Source organism: Lutra lutra, chromosome 1 (assembly GCF_902655055.1).
Source record: "Lutra lutra chromosome 1, mLutLut1.2, whole genome shotgun sequence".
NCBI lineage: Eukaryota > Metazoa > Chordata > Mammalia > Carnivora > Mustelidae > Lutra > Lutra lutra.
Window position 1 is genome coordinate 128,930,161 of NC_062278.1, and position 21,515 is coordinate 128,951,675.

At 40.4% G+C, this 21,515-nt stretch overlaps 1 protein-coding gene and 1 long non-coding RNA gene across 3 annotated transcripts in view; one reads left to right on the top strand and one right to left on the bottom strand.

Annotated features, from left to right (window-relative positions):
- PCCB (propionyl-CoA carboxylase subunit beta) overlaps positions 1 to 14,537 on the bottom strand; it is a 108,614-nt gene extending 94,077 nt beyond the window's left edge. The window contains exons 1-5 of the mRNA XM_047736261.1: positions 14,313 to 14,537; positions 11,364 to 11,483; positions 10,301 to 10,369; positions 7,053 to 7,109; positions 5,361 to 5,474 (exon numbers count right to left, since the gene is read on the bottom strand). Coding sequence (XP_047592217.1) covers positions 5,361 to 5,474; positions 7,053 to 7,109; positions 10,301 to 10,369; positions 11,364 to 11,483; positions 14,313 to 14,495 — 543 coding nt within the window. The 5' untranslated portion in view covers positions 14,496 to 14,537. The remainder of the gene's footprint in view (positions 1 to 5,360; positions 5,475 to 7,052; positions 7,110 to 10,300; positions 10,370 to 11,363; positions 11,484 to 14,312) is intronic.
- On the top strand, positions 14,418 to 17,431 carry LOC125104053 (uncharacterized). 2 transcript variants are annotated; one of them, XR_007128576.1, is made up of 3 exons: positions 14,418 to 14,542; positions 15,517 to 15,599; positions 16,847 to 17,431. It is a non-coding gene; the product is annotated as an uncharacterized LOC125104053 (long non-coding RNA). The 2 variants fall into 2 exon arrangements; XR_007128577.1 differs by lacking the exon at positions 16,847 to 17,431 and adding an exon at positions 16,173 to 16,616.
- Positions 17,432 to 21,515: the final 4,084 nt, after the last annotated feature.

Consider the following 21,515-nt stretch of genomic DNA (forward strand, 5'->3'; position numbering starts at 1 on the left):
TATCATGATGAGCACTGCATAATGTACAGAATTGGTGAATATCTTGTACACCTGAAATATATTATAGATAACTATACCTCATTATTTACATTATTTGTAAAGCAAACTCAAGGTCCAGATTGCTTCACTGATGAATTTTACTGAACATTTACAGAGCTAATGTCAACCCTTTATAAATTCTTCCCAAAAAGGGAAGAGAGTCAATACTTCCAACTGATTCCATGAGGCCAGAATTATTCTGATGCCAAAACCAGAAACAGTTATCAGAAGACTCAATCCGGGGAGAAAAAAAAATCTTAATGTTATTTTTTTAAGTAACCTCTATATCCAACATGGGGTTTGAACTCAAGACCCCAAGATCAAGAGTCACATGTTCTACCAACTGAGCTAGTCAGGTGCGCCAAAGCTGGGAAAACTTAAAAACAAAGTCGTAAATGTTAAAGGGGACTCTGAGTAGAAAGGAGAGATCATAAGTAAGAAAAGTAGGAAGCATAAAAGCAGTAAAATAAAGTATATCAATTTTTAAAAAAATTCAGTTGAGGTATTCACAAAATAAAAGGCTGTAAAGTATGACACCATATACCTAAAACACAGGGGCAGAGGAGTAAAGAATGGTTCAAACTTTTTTTTAAAGGTTTTATTTATTTATTTGAGAGAGAGATAGCAAGAAGGAGCACCAGCAGGGAGAAGAGGGAGAAGCAGGCTCCCTGTGAGCAGGGAGCCAGATACAGGGCTTCATTCTCCGACTGGGATCAAGACCTGAGCCAAAGGCAGATACCTAACCAACTGAACCACCCAGGCACTCCAGAATGGATTCAAACTTAAGCAACTATCAACCCAGGGTAAACCACCATATGCAGATTTTATATATAAACCTAATGGTAACCACAGGAATAAAAAGAAAGGAATCCAAAAAGATCACTAAACAAAGTCAGCAAACTGTGAAAGAATAAATGAAAGGAATGGGGAAGAAAAAAACAACCATAAAAGCAGTAACAGAACAGCAAAAAATATACACCTATAAATAATTACTTTAAACGTAAATGGTCTAAACATTCCAATCAAAAGACATACAGTGATAGAATAGATAATCAAGTAAGACCAATCAATACGCTGCCTTCAAAAGACTCATTTCAGACCGACAGACACGTGCTAACTAAAAGTGAAGAATGGAAAGGCATTTATTATGCAAATGGAAGTGAAAAGCAAGCCATTGTGGCAATACTTCTAATCAGACAAAATAGACTTTAAAACAAAAGACAGTAACAAGAAAAAAAGAAAGACACTATATAATCATAAATAGAACAATCCGACAAGTTCTAACAACTGTAAATATTTACACACCCAACATGAGAGCACCCAAATACGTGATGTAGCTAGTAACAAACATAAAAGTAATCTATAGTAAAACAATAATAGTAGGGGACTTTAACAGCTCACTCACATTAATGGACAGATCTTCCAAATAGAACAAATCAATAGGAAACTGGCTTTGGAATGAAACACTGAAGCAGATGGATCTAACATACAATCAGAACATCCCCCCTAAAACAGGGGAATATAGGGGGGCCTGGGTGGCTCAATGGGTTAAAGCCTCTGCCTTCGGCTCAGGTCATGATCTCAGGGTCCTGGGATTGAGCCCCGCATCGGGCTCTCTGCTCAGCAGGGAGCCTGCTTCCTCCTCTCTCTCTGCTTGCCTCTCTGCCTACTTGTGATCTCTGTCAAATAAATAAATAAAAATCTTAAAAAAAAAAAAACAACAACAACAGGGGAATATACATTCTTTTCAAGTGCACATGGATCCCTGTGGCCTAGTGATTAGGATTCAGCACTCCCAAGCGCACATGGAACATTCTATGAATAGATCAAATATTGGGCCACAAAACAAGTCTCAAAAAATTCAGAATGAATGAAGTCAGACTATGCAACTTTTCTAACACTATTAAATTAGAAATCAATTTTCTAGAAAAAATTGGAAAGATTAAGACCTAAATATAAGACAGGAAACCATATAAGTCCTGGAAGACAGCACAGGCAGTAATTCCTCTCACATTGGCCGTAGCAACATATTTCTAGATAGGTCTCCTGAAGCAAGGGAAACAAAAGCAAAATAAACTATTGGGACTTCATCAAAATAAAAAGCTTCTGTACAGCAAAGGAAACAACCAACAAAACTCAAAGACAACCTACTGCATGAGAGAAGTTATTTGCAAATGACATACCTAATAAAGGGTTAGTATCCAAAATATATAAAGAACTGATATAACATCCTAAAAACAAATAAACTGGACATGAACAGACATTTCTCCAAAGAAGACCGCCAACAAACGTATGAAAAGATGCTCAATATCTCTCATTAGGGAAATACAAATCAAAACCACAAGGAGATACCACCCTACACCTGTCCAGTAGTGAAAATCAAAAACACAAGGCACCTGGGTAGGGCATCCAACTCTTGATTTCAGCTCAGGTCATGATTTCCAGTCATGAGGTTGAGTCCCATGTTGGGCTCTGCATTTAGCAGAGAGTGTGCTTGGGATTCTCTCTCCCTCTCTCTCTGCCACTCCTGCTTGTGCATGTGTTCTCTCTCTCTCAAATAAATCGTCAATAAATAAATAAATAAATCAAACAAACAAACAAGTGTTGGCAAGGATGCAAAGAAAAAAAGAACCCTTGTGCACCACTGGTGAGAAGGCAAACTTATGCAGTCACTGTGGAAGACAGTATGGAGATTACTCAAAAAATTAAAAATAGAACTATCCTATGACCCAGTGATCACACTAATGAGTATTTACCCAAAGAATACAAAAACATTAAATCCAAGGGATATATGCACCCTTATGTTTATGACAGCATTATTTACAACAATCAAGCTATGGAAGCAATCAGTGTCCATCAATAAATGAATGGATAAAGAAAATGTGATATATATATATATATATATATATGAATGGATAGAGATGTGATATATAGGTCTCTACATACATATACACACATATATATCACATACACATGCATGCATCTATAAATAATGGATTATTACTCGGCCATAAAAAATAATAAAATCTTGCCATTTGCAACAATATGGATGGAGCTAAAGTATAATGCTAAGTGAAATAAGTCAAAGACAAATACCATAGGATTTCACTTATATGTGGAACTTAAGAAACCAAACAAACAAAGGAAAAAAAGAGACAAACAAAAAACAGACTCTTGATTATACAGAACCAATGGTTATCAGAGGAAAGGTGAGTGGGGAGATGGGTGAAATAGGTGAAGAGGATTAAGAGTTCACTTACCATGAGAGCACTGAATAATGTATAGAATTGTTAAATCACTATATTGTATACCTGAAACACATTGTTAATTTTACTAGAATTTTTTTAAAAAGTCACTGAATTACATGTTTACAATGGATGGATTTTTATGGTTTGTAAATTATACCTCTTTTAAAGCTGTTCCCCAAAATGTCAAGGTCATGGATGACAAAGAAAAACTGAGAAACTGCTCCAAATTAAAGGAAATTAAAGAGATAAAATAATTACAGACAGTACTTAATCATGGATTAGATGGGGCATAAGGGAGTAGGGGAACAGCTACAGCAGGCTTTATTTAGGATTGTTTGATGAAATCTGAGTAAGTACCATAGATAAGAATAATATCGGTAAATCAATGCTAAATTTCCTGATTTCTATTATTGTACTCACTTTATTACAGAATATCCTTGTTCTTAGGAAACACATGATGAAGGATTTAAGAACTAAAGGAGGTACAACATCCAATTTATTCTCAACTGTTTCAGATAAATATAACCTGCAACTACATACATATGGAGAGAAATGATAGAGCAAATGGGCAAAATGTAAACAAGTGACGAATCTGGGTAAAGGACATATGGGAGTTCCTTGTACTATTTTTGCCATCTTTATATAAAGTTTGAAATTCTATCAAAATAAAGTTAGAAAAAAAAAGTTAAATTAACAGTACAGGCAGAAGGAAGTGGCTGGAAATGTACAAGTAACAAGCAGCATTAATAATTTTTTTTTTTTTTTTAAGTAGGCTCTGAGCCCAACACAGGGGTTGAACTCACGAGCCTGAGATCAAGATCTGAACTGGAGATCAGGAGTTGGACACTTAACTGACTGAACCACCCAGGCACCCCAGCAAATAATCTATTAACATCACTGAAGCCTATCTCCTGAAAAGAAAATAAAACCCAACTCCTGCAGCCTGTACTCATGAAGACGGGTTAGAGTAGGAGATATTCTAAAACACTGACAAGCTCTAAAATGTGGTGATTTATTGCCACTTCTCTTAGGGCCACGTTTCCTTTCCTTCATTTCCAATATAGGCACGATTTCAAGCTAAGAGTCAGAGGAGACCTTCCAGGCCTAAATCATCTGACCATGCCACCCAAAGAGCTAATTCTCCCCAGTGGGTTATGCCTGGACCTCAAGATTAAAGACTAAAAAGTAGATTTAAGATCTACAAAGTGGCTCCTCAATGAACATAAGTACTTCCACATAAGTACTTCCATGACTACCAGAGCATCTTACACAAAATAAATAGACATTTTTCTCATTGAACCTAAACGGCAGTAGACAGGGACAGAATGTTCATAAGCCTGCAGCCCAGGGGATGACAACAACAGCTGGCCTGATTAGAAACAATGTCTGCCTGTTGCTTTCCTGCCTTCTCCCTTTTTCCTCCCCTCTCTAGAAATGTAGATCTGTCCCTTTTCTCAAGTTTCCATCTGGCAGTATCTCTCTCCCTCACCCCAATCTCCCTTACTCTCCTATAATATACTTCCTACTTCAAATGACACATTTAATTTACTTTTGTGTTTTTCATTTCTTTCTCTGTAATTTTAGTAAGTAAGCAGAAAGAAATCTGAATTCGATGTTCACTGAATGTTTCTGAATGGTGGGATTTGGCTAATTTTTCTTCTTTGTACTACAACTTGAACTTCATACAATGATCTTGTGTTTTAACCAAAGGAAAAAGCACTGCGTTTTTTTAAAAATTCCTATTTCTAGCATCATATCAATTCATTTTTAATCTTTTATAATTCCATGTCCTTTGCTTTTGAAAAAAATAATCAGGTATATTTCCCTTACAAGTGATCTTTAATTTAGTTTTCCCCTAAGAGTGGCTCTCTGTGACAAAAAAAGAAAACCCACTCCACCTACTCTCTTGCTTTTTGTCCACCTTCCATGCCTTCCCCAGTGACACAGGAAGAAGCCACAGAACAGACACAGAGCAGAGAACAATAGGGATAAGGAAGCTCTGACCAGGACACAGCTTTGAAAACTGAGCCTTGTACTATTTTACTCTCTATACTCGGTTAACAGGTTTCTTACCAGAAAGATGTCTGCATAGCCAGCCAAAGACTCTACTCCCTCTTGGATCCGTGCTCCCCCAGAGTCATTCAGTCCAATCACTGGAGCCCCCACTGTCATGGCCTGGTCCATGATCTGAAACAGCAAAGAAGTCTTTTATGAGACAACTGATCCTGTTAACAAAAACAGAATTTATAAAGCACCATGGTGTTTTCTGGAAAATGTTCTAAGCGCACTTTTCAAGACAGGAGTCATTTACACTGGCTTTCTTCCCCAGGATTATTGGGTACCTTCTTGGAAAACAAAGAACCAAAATTTTAAGGGCAGATTAAGCCCCTCAGGCATCCCAGAGCCAAAGCACTTCCCAGCAGCAGGGGCAAAGACTGTTCCTAACAACCATTTCTAGAGCCTCAGGCCTAGCTGTAATATTTTCCAGTAGCCAGTTATGTTCCCAGTTATTTATTTATTTATTCATTTATTTTAAGTAGGCTCCATGCCCAACATAGGGCTTGAACTCAAGACCCTGAGATCAAGAATCACATGCTCCACTGACTGAGCCAGCCAGGCCCTTCCACCACCACCGCTGCCGCCACCACTCCATCCCCGACCCCATTACTCTTTTGAAAGAACTAACAGTAGACACAATAGCAAAGTTTATTTTCGTGAAGTACATGTAGATCCATCTGTTAACCAGAGGCCAGGACCAGGCCTGCTTTTACTTGTAATAAGCCATATTTTCATTGTGGGTCAGTAGTTGAGAGCCTAATAAGTAACATTCCTAATAGCTCTTGACAGTTCACAAAGCACTTTCACTTCCATATTATTCATTTAACCATGATAACAGAGGTAGTAAAAAGAAAAATCGGGGAGGTTTAAAAGTTAAGGGATTGGTCCAAGGTTTCAGAAACATATGACAAGACCATGTCTAGAATCCAAGTTTTTCATTACACAGGGAAGCGCTCACCAGCTACTAACAGTCAACACTACCTTTAATTTCAAAGTTCTCCAAATATAATCTATATTTTTATTCATCTCCAGAGCATCTCATCACTAGCAATATTTTTAAAATACCATCATGTAATCAATCCTTGTACTGCTCTTTATCTTTTAGTACCTGGACTCTCCACCTAGACCACGGGCTCTTTACCTGGGCTCTTCCGAACCCCAAGCAGTCTATAAACAGATTTCATCCATGCCTTGGATGAGAAAAAATTTACATCTTTATCTTTATTAACTCTGGTTGATCTTTAGCATTTCCTTTAATAATGAACAAAAGTGAAAAAAAATACTAATAAAGTATTAGAAATACCTGTGACTTTGTCATTAATAGAAGCCATGGATATTTTTATGGCACATTCTGGTTGTTGCAGATATTTTGAAATAGGATATTTATTCATACTGTGAAATTTATTCATACTCATACTGTGAAATTATAGCAGTTTGGATCCACAACTAAATTTCGTTACTTGAGGAATTAGAAAACACATATATTACAAATGTGATTTTTTTAAATATTTTTAATTCTTTGTAATCCTACATATTTTATGCATGCAAATAATTACCAGCCTGCCAAAGGGATCCATGATACCAAAAAAAAAAAAAAAAAAAAAAGTTATAAACTCCTGACCGAAGGGAACTTTGGGTCAGCACCCACCCCAATACTCAATATATACCAATTGACTGATGAAAGTACTGGTTTTCAATACTACTTACTTTGCAGATCTTCTGGGCATGCGCCCCGGACAGACTACCTCCAAAAACTGTAAAATCCTAAAAAGAAAACAATTAAATCAACAATTAAAAGATAGTGACTAGCCAGGGACAAAGAGCCACAAGGAGGAGAAAGAAATGAAAAACTCTTAGCCAAAAGTTTTTGAGGGATTTTTAGACATTCAAAAAATTAGGAGTAGTCTTCTTTCATTCACTATTCTATGAAATAATTTGTATCTTTAAAGGGAGTTCATGTATTGTTGGGAGCAAAAGACTTGCTCTATAAAAATGAGTCACAGCTCTATGGAAAACTTTTCATGCAGAATTAACCTGAAAAATCAGATTCTAGAGATATCAAACAGTGAGGCATTTCTATTACTAGAAAGTATCAGTCATTTTGATGAGGGAGATGAAAAAAGTCAATCAGAGCCTTCACTGCTTCCTCTGGCTTATGGAGTTTCATTAGCTTCTGATGTAAAGGGCTTTTTGAAGTAGGAAGGACCTCCTTCCTAAAGCCATCTCAAAAAGACAGCAGCGAATTAAAAAGAGATTCAGCCCACGAGGACAAAAAAGGAAGAAGCAATATCCACAGAGGAGAGAATGAACAAACTCGAGGGGAAAGGAAAGCACAAGAAGAATATCTGACTTAGAGGGAACAAACGGAAGCCTATACACTGCAGGGGCAGTAACCACAAGGAGGGGACAATGCAGGAACCATGGAAAGTGGGGGTGAGGAGGGGTGAAAACAGACTGATCAAAGTCTCTGTGGGGAGCAGTTGGGCCTCACAGGGCCTCTCCTTCATCTTAAGAAGAGGAAAGGTTTATTCTCTAAAGCAACTTCATCAGAGGGGCTCTGGATTCACAATCACCAGCAGCAAAAGAACACGAAAGTGAGGCTAAAAACACATGAGATCAGGAACCTGTACACTGAATGATGAGCCAGCACTGGGCTCTCCTTTCCCCCTACTTGTCTCCCCAGAACATACCTATGGCCAATTATCAAACAAGAGACTGAGGCTGCTTCTCTGGAAAAGAAGTTCCCCACAAAAAGCAACTGCAGATAGTAACATTTTGCTGATCACTACAGAAAAGCTGGCTAATCACTCCCCACCCTCAGTATCCTTCAGAACCTGTTTCAAATGCCTTTTTCCGTAAAACATCCCTCAAGCCTGAATGCGATCATCCCTTGTCCTCAGCCCACAGCACTTGCATAGAATCTCTCTCACTCTTGCTGTGAAGTGTGTAAACCTGGCGATTCGCAGACCTGTACCCCTGGGGATAAAAATATATGTTTATAAAGCTGTAAAAAAAAAAAAAAAAAGAAAAAGAAAAAAGAAAGGATGAATACCCAAGTTTTGTAGCAACATGGACGGGACTGGAAGAGATGATGCTGAGTGAAATAAGTCAAGCAGAGAGAGTCAATTATCATATGGTTTCACTTATTTGTGGAGCATAACAAATAGCATGGAGGACAAGGGGAGATGGAGAGGAGAAGGGAGTTGAGGGAAATTAGAAGGGGAGGTGAACCATGAGAGACTATGGACTCTGAAAAACGATCTGAGAATTTTGAAGGGGTGGGGGGTGGGAGGTTGGGGGCACCAGGTGGTGGGTATGGTAGAGGGCACGGATTGCATGGAGCACTGGTTGTGGTGCAAAAATAATGAATACTGTTATGCTGAAAAAATAAAAAATTAATTTAAAAAAAAAAAAAAAAAAGAATCTCTCTCACTCTATCTCTACTGAAGACCCTCCTGTCCTGCCCCATTCTATATACAAAATGATTAGCATCTTCAGGACAGAAACTCTGGCTCAGTTTTTTCCCTCTCCCCTCCCCTCCATCCCTACCCAACCCTATCCCATGGGCTGATAAAAAGTATCAATTCAGTGAATTTTTGTATCTGCTCAGTAGTTAGAAGGTTGAGCCCAGAAAGCACAGTAACTTTCTGTGTTCTGGCTATCTGATTAATGCTTCCTTCTATACAAGTTTTTGCCTAGCTCTCATAAATTACAAAAAGGAGAAATCATTTCCTCTAGTTAAGCATTTGTAGACCCATCTGTAACACAGTTTTAAAACATTTCAAAGGGAATTCATTAAGTAAATGAGTATTGTCTAAGTACAATACATTCAAAATTACCCAAACATAGTTATTTTACTATTAAACCCATAAACAAGCTTTATAATTTTAGATCTATAAAAAGGAACTAAACACTTAGAATTATATGCATATTTCCACCTCTGGTGGGGGGATGGGGAGAGGAAGTAATCAAACCCAGAATAGTATAGTGTTAGTTTACTATTAGCTGCTCTAACAATTACCACAAATTCAGTGGCTTAAAGCAACGCAAATCTATTCTCCCACAGTTCTGTAATTTAGAAGTCCTACGTGGGCCTCACTGAGCTATACTCAAGATTAGCATGGTTAGGTGCCTTTCTGGAAGGTCCAAGATTGAATCATTTTTCCTGCTTTTTCCAGGTTCTAGAGACCGTCTGCATTCCTTCATTCATGACTCCCATCCTCCATCTTCTTAGCCAGCAGTGGCAGGCCCTTCTCACAACATACCATTTGGAACTTTGCTTCTGCCTCTCCTTCTTTTAAGGACCCTGTGATTATATTGTGCCCACCTGGGTAACCCAGGCTTCTTTATTTTAAGGTTAGCTAATTAGCAACACTAATTCCATCTGCAGCTTAATTCCCCTTTGCCATGTAAGGTAACATTCATAAATTCAGGAATTAGAAGTTGGACATTTTGAGGGACCATTATTCTGCCTCCTATACTATATTCTTCTACAGTCTCAGCGTGAAGACACTTTATCTGTCTTTATGCAGCTTAAGAAAATTTGTTCTAATACTTTCAGGAAAGCCCAAAACCTATGGTTCATGGAGTCTAGTGCCTTCCACCCAGGCTGCATTCACAGCACTCTCTCAGTCGACATAATGCCCAGAACATGGATGCCCTCCAGGCACACACCCAACCTGCCAAAAGGAATCTCACTCACTTGGATTAAACTCCTGGCCTGGGACTTTTTACATGATTAATTCCCTGTGATCATCACTCAAGACTATCGATTCTTTCTCCCTAAGAAAAAACACATACTATAGTATAAAACTCTCGACATATGCATAGAAAGTAAATCCCTTATCTGCCCCACTACAAGCAAGTTTTCATTCCCCAAAACTGCTCTCTTGTCATGTCTTTTGCTCCTGGCTCTGCCCTCCAGGAATGCACAGCCTATTGGAGTTATTAAATACCTGACTGAAGACATAAGCCAATCTTCCATTGATTCGGCCCCGTCCAGTGACCACACTGTCTCCAGGAAACTATCAGAAAAATAGAAAAATAAAAGTTAAAAAACCCAAATATGTCTTTTAGTGAATTTGGCAATGAAAGACCAAAAAAAGCCCAAAACAAATGCGCACCCTAAATTTCTTGAAATTCAGTATGAATCAGGAACATGATGGACTCTCCTCTTCCCCTGCTCAGCTCTGCTACAGCAAGCCCTAGGCTACTGCTTCGTCAATAGAAGTGAAGGGCACTATAGTGAGATCTCATCTTCCTTCCTAAAAGCAAAATAATCAAAACTCCCTAGAGCTGCCACTACCAAATGCCACAGGAAGGAGAAGGGCATAGAATGACACATGGCAAGTCTACAAAGCCCACCCCCAAACCTTAAGGCAAACCCATCATTTTGCTTGGAATCCTGGAATACTATGTGGCCCATAATGACTCAAATAGAGCCAGCTGATTTGGTGCCAAGTTCACAAATCTTTGGTCACTAACAACATATATGCAGACCCAAGGAAAACTGATCAAAAGTGAGTCCAAAGAATTCCGCATACCCATGGAGAACACCCAATTAAAAAAAAAAAAAAAAGTATTGGGGACTCTGACCTCAAAAGCTCCATAAACTTAGAATGTCAAAACAGGCAAATGGTCCTGCTTTAGGGGTCTCTGCTGCGTAGACAAACTAGAACACAACTAAAAGACATTCTTATCTTTCCTTCCAAGTTTGTCAATCCATATTTGTGAGATCTCTGAACTCACAACCAGAGCCCTGGAAACTGGGCCAGAGTCACACTGCCCAAGGTATGAGCAGTCCCACTCACATTCCTTCATCTGCAGACAAAGGTTAAATAGGGCAACCTGGAGGCCCAATACTACTTCTCCAGAGGCACTTCTGCAACTTCAGGCCCCAAACCTGAAAATTCTTAAATGTACTTTTGAGTTCCAAAAGGTCTTCATTAGTCTAGTGGCCAGCACGGCCACAGCTAGAAAGTGCAACTTAGTGGCTCACACCACCATGTGAAAAGATACCTTATTCTTCTCAGCAGCCATTCCAAAATCTGCACATCTGTGTTCCACAAACATGTCGGTCTCAACAAAACTGCCAGGGTCCAGCAAAACACTGATCCGCTCTCTGGCAGTTAGCTTTCCCTACAACGCAACAAAAACCATTTAGTGGGGTCATCATAGGCAAAGTCAGTAAGCAAGGAGTATTCATGAGAAGGCCAGGAAGACAGGGTTTACCCCTTCACCTCTCATGAAAGCCTCTACTCCATCAACCCGCCCAAAACACAGGTATGACAAGTAGATTTCAGCCAATAAGGACATAGGGCAGACAGGGTGCTTCAGGAGCCAACTGGGGAAGGCAAATAAGGAAATGGGAGGAGGAAAAGGTGAAGAGAAGTGGGGGTAAGGAGATCCTGACCGTGGAACAAGATACTAGTTCCACAAACATTTACTGGAGACTTAAGGAGTATTAATGGAATAAAAAGAAGAATGGAGGAAGTGGAAAACTAAAGTAGGCATAGTGAAGGGTCTGAGGCCACATACCCAGATTCATAAGCTTCTTCTAGGGAACTCCACACAAACTCACCTCATTAGTGGTCAACCCCAAGGACACTTCTGGGACTACTTCCTGGTTCTTCTCCTGCCTCCTCCATGGGCTCCTCTCACTATCCTACATTAGGGGCTCTGCTTAGGGACCCCACACCTGACAGTGACACTATGATACTGAGACAACCCCACAGAGGTAATATCTGAGAAGAAAAGGAATGGGACAGAGAGCAGTAAAGAGCTCACTTGAGAAGAGTCAAAAAAAAAAAAAAAAAAATGCTGCTTGCGGGGGGTGAGGTTGGAACCTTCAACTTATCAACAGCCTCTGTTGCTTGGACTCTCAAGCCCTTACTCAGAGCAAGCCAAACAGCCAGGCCCACTGTATTCCAACCTCCCTCCACCCTGGGGAAAAAACCACCTCAAACTGGCTTTTTTTTTTTGCCCCATAAGAAAGTAGCCAAAGCCAGTGAGGTCTGTCTAAAACAAACAGGCCATCATATACACTATTGTGTAAAGTAGAATTAAGTTTTCCAGAAAGCAATTTGGCAACATATATTAGAGTGTTAAAAATATTTCTATCTTTTGACCCAGTAATTCCATTTCTGGGAATCTGTCCTATGGAAATAGTCCAAAAATTTGTTTAAAAAGGGGTGGAGAGAGGGATTTAAATCAAGTCAGCCTCCTGACTAAGTCAGCTCTAGCAAAAGAAAAATTGCTTCTTGAGCCTGCATCTAAGCCCAGTAGAGTCTATCCAGGAAGAAGTGGGGTGATGTTCCAGAGAGGAAGTCAGCAATGGGTCCCAACAGAAAGAGTGCACAGGAGCACTGAAAGGCCTTCCAAAGGATGATGTAAAGGTTCCTTCAATCGAGACAGAGCCACCCCAGGGGAGGGAGGGAAAGCACTCCTGGCACCACATACTCAGCCAAATTTTTTTAAGGTTTATTTATTTGAGAGAGATAGTGCACATGGGATGGTGCAGGGGGAGGGACAGAGGGAGAGAGAGAGCGAGTCCCAGGCAGACTCGCTGCTGAGCCTGGAGCCCAACTTGGGGCTTGATCCCACCACTGAAGATCACGACCTGAGCCAAAACCAAGAGTCTGAGGCTTAAGGACTACACTACCCAGATGGACCCACACTCAACCAAATTTACATCTCACTCCCAAGGGTCAGAAATTATTACTATCTTCTCTTTAGAATAAACTGACTCCTAGGGATTAAGTAACTTGTCAAAAAGGAACAGTCACCTTCGTGTTTTTGTCAAATCAGAATTTATAACACTTAAATCAACACTCAAGGGGCATCTGAGAGGCTCAGTTAAGCATCTGCTGGAGTCCTGGGATCAAGCCCTGCACTGGGCTCTCTGATCAGCGGGGAGTCTGCTTCTCCCCCTCCCTGCCATTCCCCCTGCTTGTATTCTCTCACTCTCTTTCTCTGTCAAATAAATAAATAAAATCTAAAAATATCAATCAATCAATCAGCATCCAGTTTAGACTTCAATAAAGAGCTAGTTCAAATCTCCTCACTAAAGATCCCAGCGTTCCACCCCACTCACCACCCCCACACTTGACAGTTGTGCCTCAATGACCTTCACCTCTAAGAATTTCACTTCTCTATCTTCCAGATTGGTGATTTAACTCATTCAGCACATCAGTCCAGATTCACACACGTGTCAGTGATGCACTGCGTGAGCCTAGTTTCAAGTCCCAGGTCATTGATCTGGGCCTCAGTTTCTCCTGCTGCTAAATGGTCCACACAGCGTATCTCTGAAGGTCAGCTGTCTCACCTCAAAAATCTCCCTGCCTCCGACAGGTACCTTTCCTACCCAGCATGTCGATGCATGCTAAGACCTTAAAGGCGTTCTGCCAGCATTGCGGGGTCAGAAGTTCCACAAGTTCCCCGTGCACACCCCGTCCCAGATTACTGTGAGATTTTGCCCACGTTAATTCCCCTGCCATATGTTCCGATTTTCCTGCTTCCATAAGGGAGGCAGAACTTACCACGCTTTCACGGGGCAGGAGAATAAACAGATTTTTTTTTTCCCTAAGTGCCTATCATCGCTTCCGTAGCTATACCAATAAGATTGTGAAGAGATAAGTACTACTATCTTCTTAAAATAAACTGACTCCTAGTAATTAAGTAACTAGTCCAAAAGTCTACAGATGTTAAGCGGTGAGCCAGCTAGCTGGGAACCGGCCAGCTCCCTCTAAATATCCAGAAGCAAAGTGGAGAGTAGTAAAGCACAGTGGTGCTTATCCTCGTTTTACCAGCAACTTGGTGAAAGGCAACAGGTACTTAAGGTGAACCTTCTCGACCCCGCCCCTCCCCAGCATGGCGCTGATTGGCTGAAAGGACTGGGGCGTCGCGAGCTCGGCACGCTGTGATAGGTCGCGAACGCCGAGGGGATGGCCCGACCGCCGCTAGACTCACTCGCTTATGCTGCGCATCTACGCGGCGCTGGCCTCCTCCCACCAATGCGGCCTTGCGCTTTTTCTCGATGCGTTCGTTAACGGAGATAGGCTGGCTACACAGGTTGCGGACTGCGGGCCGGAGACTGCTCACCACAACGCTGCGGCTTGCTCCAGCCGCCAACACGCGTATTGCCGCCGCCATTTCTGCTCTGCCGGCCAGCCCCCAACCTTGTGCGTCTGAGTACGCATGTGCGTCAAGCGTGGGCACAGAGGATTCTGCGCCTGCGCAGCATCTATGGGACGTAAAGAACCTGTGGGTTGGACGTCAGGGCCCCCTGAGGAGAAAAGGCGGAGCTTTTGAGACTCCAGACCCCACTAGAGCATTACTCTAAGGAGGATAATACTGGTCCTCAGCTCTTGTGCCTTCCTTGCTGCACGGAAGAGGGTCTTGGTTCTTCTTCTTCTCTACCTAGACCTCTAGTTTGGTCGTCCCACTACTTCCAGAAAATGAATAGATAATAGCAGATAGCCGACATTTATTTAAAAAAACACTGTGCCAAGTGTGGCTTTAAGCACTCACTTGCATTACCTTATTATCCTGATTTCACAGATGAGACAAATGAAGCACAGAGAGGTAGAGTGATTTGATCAAGAGCGGAGACTAAAGATGTAGTGGGGCCAGGATACAGAGACCCACTCTGTGCTGCGTGTTGAGCACAGGGCTCCTAATCTCTAGTGGGTAGTTCTGGAAGTGTGGGCGTGGGCGCAGCAGTTTGACTATCACCTGAGAGCAAGCGGGAAATGAAGACTTTCAAATTCTCATACTCCACCACGGACCTACTGAATTAAACTCGGGCTGTAGCCAGCAATCTGTTTCAACAGATGACCTCTAGGTGATTTTCATGCTTGCTAGAGTTTGAGAACCACTGCTTTAGGAATTCAGAACTGAACTCTTGGGAGGTTGTCCATCTGTTTCCCCAGCTAACAAGCAGGTCTTCAAGGCAGAGAACAAGGTGTATATCTTGCATTCTTAGCCACAGAGAAAACTGCTAAAATTGGTCATTAACCCCTCCAAGCTCCGGCTCACACAGCCAGAGTCTTCATAAAGTCCAAATTCAGGCCTGGGGCTTAAATTTTAAAGCAATTCAATTCAGCAAATATTTTTGAGCACTTATTATAAGCCAAGAACTAACCACCAGTGTTTATTACATTTCCTTGAGTAGGAGTTATTCACCTGGATTTACAGGGAAGCTGAGGATCCAAAGCCTTAAGTCATGTGGCTGGACAAAGCCCACCTGACTCCGTGGTAGATGTTGTTGGACCTGCGTTTGGGTCACTGCTTCAAGAATGTCATCAACCGGGGCGCCTGGGTGGCTCAGTGGGTTGAAGCCTCTGCCTTTGGCTCAGGTCATGATCTCAGGGTCTTGGGATCTAGCCCTGCATGGGGCTCTGCTTGGCGGGGAGCCTGCTTCTCCCTCCCTCTCTCTCTGCTGCCTCTCTGCCTACTTGTGATCTCTATCAAATAAATAAGTAAATAAAATCTTAAAAAAATCTCATCAACCTAGAGAGATAGACAAAAGACTAGCCTGGTAGCATAGGGGAGAATTTGCTCAAGGCTGGATGTGTCAAGGAGAGTATCTCTGAAAAAGTAACTAACTATATGCCAGAAGTGGCATATTCAGATTCACACACAGTTGTATCTCAAGCTTTTGAGGAATGTTGGTAAATGAGATTGCAGAGCAGTAACTGAGGTAGAGTGTGAAGAATTTTGCCACATTCAGAATTTGGGGCTTCATATGGGCTGAGCCTTGAGACTGCTGTTTGATCCTGTGGCACATCTCATGCTGTGGTAAGATTGTTCCACTCTGTTCTCAGCTAGATTCCAGAGGACTGAGACTGTGGCCAGCTTGCTCAGCATTGTGGCCCCCGCACCTGGAAGAGGGCCCGATACATAGGAAGCCTTCAGAATGTATTCGTGGAACTGAACTGAGCTAGCAGATAGGCAACTGCCCGTGGTTCAACAGGTTTTCTCCTACACCTGTGCATCCTTCCAGGCTCTGCTCAGGTATCATCTCCTCAAGGCAGTCTACTCTAATCCTCCTTCTGCCTAGGTTAGGGAAAGTATCAGTCCCTCAGGGAAGTAAGGTAGGGTTGTTTTTTTTTTTAACTTTCCATAAACAGTGCTTAGCAGAAAGCCCAGGAGGGATCCATAAACAACTATTAGACTGAACTTTAGTGTTTCCTCCAAGTAGTTCTCTTTCTCTACTTGCTCTTTCCCTTCCACTCATTCTTCCTCCTCACTGTTCCAGTGCTCTACCATGGGTATCCCATATATGGTTCTATAGATTTATACTGTTATTCTTATATTCTTATTCTATACCTTTACTCCTATTCTTTACCACCCAGCCTAGGATGGGTGGACGTGGGTTAGTAGGAGGGTGGAACAAGCCAGTAACTTCCCTCTGGAATCCTAGAATGCTCCAGGCTGTTTTCCTGCCCCTATTTCTCCTTGCTTGATTGCTATACTTGAGTTATGTCTCCATTTTGAGACAGGAGTCTCCCTGGTCTGGCCATTCTATGCCAGTCAGCAATCACTGTCAGCAAAGCTGGGTGAAATAGAAGGAAGGAGTAAATCTGGAAGAGGTCACACATATTTGGGAGAGTGTGTTATCTGGATCTTCTAAGAAGCAGCTGCCAAGAGAGGAATTAAGTGTGCAAGAAATCAATTAGGGGAACAACCTGTGAGAGAAAATGGGGCAGCAGCTGGGAGAGGCTGGAAGAACTATCAGATTGCAATGAGAGTCTGAACCCCATTCAAGGAGAGAGAGAAGGAAGAAAAGTGACTGGGATCTCCTTAGACTACTGTGCACTTTTAAGGAAAGTTCAGCAAGGCTATTAAGGAGTCCTAGAGGCAAATATTCCTGCCCCTTGTTTGGCGGCGAGCAGCCCACGAGAGGTGTGGCCTCAGTACGAATTCAGCAATTAATTTCATAACAGCTGGTGCTCTCGGTCAATTACTCTTAATGCAACCCAGGTGTCTTATCACCTCAGCAAGTCTGGGGTGATTGGAAGTAAGGGGTGTGAGAGAGAGGAAATTTTGGAGGGCAGCTGCCATCCACATGGGAAGAGAGGATATTTAAGATGCTTCTTATGTATTATGGATGTACTTCTTTCCTTAATGCTTTATTTTTTAATGAAAAAAATGAAGTACATTAAATTTACTTTATTTTGTCTGGACTGTGTCTCTTTGACTGCTAACATTGGGTTATAGGAACCCTGTTCTAAATTTCAGTTAAAACTGTTATTAAGAACTGGAACCTGGCTTTCCCCACACCACACACATTTTCCAAGCCATCTCAGAAAATCCTCATCTTTTCTGGCTCCTTGGGCTCTGTGGTAAATGAGCAGAACTCTTCTGTACCTTTTTCCAGAGACATTTCCAGAACATTCTTCTACCCTTGCTGAGCTGCTCTACCTTTCAAGTTTTGGCCATCTGTTGCTACCACCTTTCAGCATAACACCCTCCTCTCCTTTCTCCTGTGATTACCACATCAGGCTCACTTTCCTGCTCTTCCCTGCTGTATTACTCAGGGTTCTCCAGAGAAAAACAACCATTAGGATATATGTAGCTATATAAAGAGCTTTATTACAAGAATTTACTTATATGGTTAGGGAAGCTAAGAAGTCCCACAGTCTGCTATCTGCAAGATGGACCAAAACAAGTAGCCAATAAAAAAATAAATATGTAAGAGGCATCCAAATTGGGAAGAAATAAAACTGTCACTATTTGCAGATGACATGAAAGTATATAGAGGGAACCCTAAAGACACCACTGAAAAACATTAGAACTAATAAACTCAGCAAAGTTGCAGGATAAAAATCAATATACAAAAATCTGCTATGTTTCTATACACTAATAATGAACTATCAGAAATTAAGAAAACAAACCCATTTATAATTGCATCAAAAAAGAATAAAATATCTAAGGGGCACCTTAGTGGCTCAGTCAGTTAAGCAACTGCCTTTAGCTCGGGTCATGATCTCAGAGTCCTCGGATCAAACCCCTCCTGGGGCTCCCTGCTCAGTGGGGACTCTGCTTCTCCCTCTCCCTCTGCTCCTCCCTAACACCACCCCCACACTTGTGTGCTCTCTCTCTCTCTCGCTCTCTCTCTCAAATAAATAAATAAAATCCTAAAAAACAATAAAATATCTGAAAATGAATTCTTTTCAAGTGCTCCACACCCAATGTGAGATTGAGAGTTGAGTTCTCTACCAAGTCAACCAGGCACCCCTGAAAACAAATTTAACCGAGAAAAAAGACCTGTACACTTCAAACTATAAGAGATCAATGTAAAATTGAAGAAGATATAATAAGTGGGCAGATATTCGAAGTTCAAAGGTTGAAAGAATTAATATTTTTAAAATATTTTTTAAAATTTCACTTATTTGCAGGGAGAACAGAGTGAGCAAGAGAGAACACAAGTGGGGGGGAGAAGCAAAGGGAGAGGGAGAAATAGGCTCCTTGCTGAGGGGAGCCCTATGTGGAGCTCAATCCCAGGACCTTGGGATCATGACCTGAACCAAAGACAGACACTTAACCAACTGAGCCACCCAGGTACCCCTGAAAGAATATCATTAAAATGCCCATACTACTCAAAGCAATATACAGATTCAGTGCAATCCCTATCAAAATACCAGTGGAATTTTTCACAGAAATACAACAAACAATCCTGAATTTGTATAGAACCACCACCAAAAAAAGAAAAAAAAAACACAAAAAAAACAAGCCAAAGCAATCTTGACAAAAAAGAACAAAGCTAGAGGACTCACACGCCTTGGTTTCAAACTATATTACAAAGTTATAGTTCTCAAAACAGTATGGTATTGGAATAAACACAAACACATAGCTCAATAAAACAGAACAAAGTGCCCAGAAGTAAGCCCTCACACATAAGATCAATTAATTAATAACAAAGGAACCAAGAATATACAATGATAAAAGGACAATGTCTTCAACAAATGGTGTTAGGAAAATTAGACAGCCACATGCAAAAGAATGAAACTAGACCACTATCAATACCATACACAAAAATTTACTTGAAGGTAAGATCTGAAACCACAAAACTCCTAGAAAAAAACATAAGCAGTAAAATTTTTTACATAGGTCTTGGCGATGATTTTTTTGAATTTGATGCCAAAATTTTTTGAATTTTGATGCCAAACAAAGGCAAAAAATAAATAAGTAGAACTACATCAAATTAAAAGGCTTCTGTGCAGCAAAGGACAACATCAACAAAATGAAAAGGCTACATGGGAGAAAATATTTGCAAATCATATATCTAATAAAGGACTAATATTCAGAATATATGAAGAATTCATGTAACTCAATAGCAAAAAAAGAATAATCTTATTTAAAAATGGGCAGAAGATTTGAATAGATATTTTTCTAAAGAAGACATACAGATGACCAACAGGTACAAGAAAAGATGCTCAATATCACTCATCATCAGGGAAATGCAAATTAAAACCACAATGAGGTATCATCTCCCACTGTTAGAATGGCTAATATTAAATAGATAAAAGATAACAAGTGCTGGTGAGGATATGGAGGAAAGGGAACTCCTGTACACTGTTGGTGGGAGTGTAAATTGGTGGAGACACTATGGAAAACAGTATGGAGGATCCACAAAAAAAGTAAGAACAGAACTACCATATGATACAAAAATTCCATCTCTGGGTATTTAGCCAAAGAAGATAAAAACACCAACTCAGGAAGGGATATACACCCCCATGTTCATTGAAGCATTACTTATAATAGCCAAAACATGGAAACAATCTAAGTATCCATTGACAGATGAATGGATAAAGAAGTTGTGAGATGGGGCGCCTGGGGGGCTCAGTGGGTTAAAGCCTCTGCCTTCGGCTCAGGTCATGATTCCCAGGGTCTTGGGATCAAGCCCCGTATTGGGCTCTCTGCTCTGCAGGGAGCCTGCTTCCGCCTCTCTCTCTGCCTGCCTCTCTGCCTACTTGTGATCTCTGTCAAATAAATAAATAAAATCTTTAAAAAAAAAAGTTGTGAGATATATATATCTCATTATATATATTATATATATCACTATATATAATATTATGTAAAATAATGTAATGTTATATAATGTATTGTGTATTATATTAATATATCATAACAATATTATATATAAATATATAATCATATGTTATAAAATATACTTATTATATTGACATTATATTAACTATATATTATATAACATATTAATTATATATTATATATTGAAATATAAATATATATATTGAAATATTATTCAGCCATGAGAAAGAATGAAATCTTTAGTGAAAACATGGACAACGTTTGTGACAACATGGATGGATCTTGAGGGCATTATAGTAAGTGAAATAAGTTAAACAGAGAAAGTATGATCTGACTTATTTGTGGAATAAAAGAAGGGAAGGAAGGAAGAGAAGAGAAGAGAAAAACGAAACTCAGATACAGAGAATAGGTTGGTGGTTGTCAGAGGTGGGGAGTTGGGGAGTGGGTGAAATTGGCAAAGGGGGTCAAAAGGTATACATTTGTTATAAAATAAGAAACTCGTGTAATATACAGCCTGATGACTATAGTTAATGAAACTGTATTGCATTACTGAAACTTGCCAGTAGAGTAAATCCTAAAAATTCTCATCATGAAAAAAATTTTGTGAGGTGGTGTCTGTGGTGACTAGATTTATTATAGTGATCATTTGGCAATATATACAAATATCAAATTATTATGTTGTGTATCAGAAACTATTGTCAATTATACCTCAGTAAAAAAGTGTTCTATAACATTCATAGTTTATTGCATGTTTTTCATATGTATCAATGAATATTAAAGGTTATATGGTTTTATTTTTTTAGAAAAGACAGAGGACCATGAAAGCCTCTGGTGCAATTTAGTCAGAGTCCAGAGGTCTGAGAAAGGACAGCTAGAGTGTTAATGGTGTAAGTCTGCATCGGAGTCCAAAAGTATTAGAATTAGGGGCGCCTGGGTGGTTCAGTGGGTTAAATCCTCTGCCTTCAGCTCGGGTCATGGTCCCAGGGTCCTGGGATCAAGCCCCGCATTGGGCTCTCTGCTAAGCAGGGAGCCTGCCTCCCCGTTTCTCTCTGCCTGCCTCTCTGCCTACTTGTGATCTCTGTCTGTCAAATAAATAAAATCTTTAAAAAAAAAAGT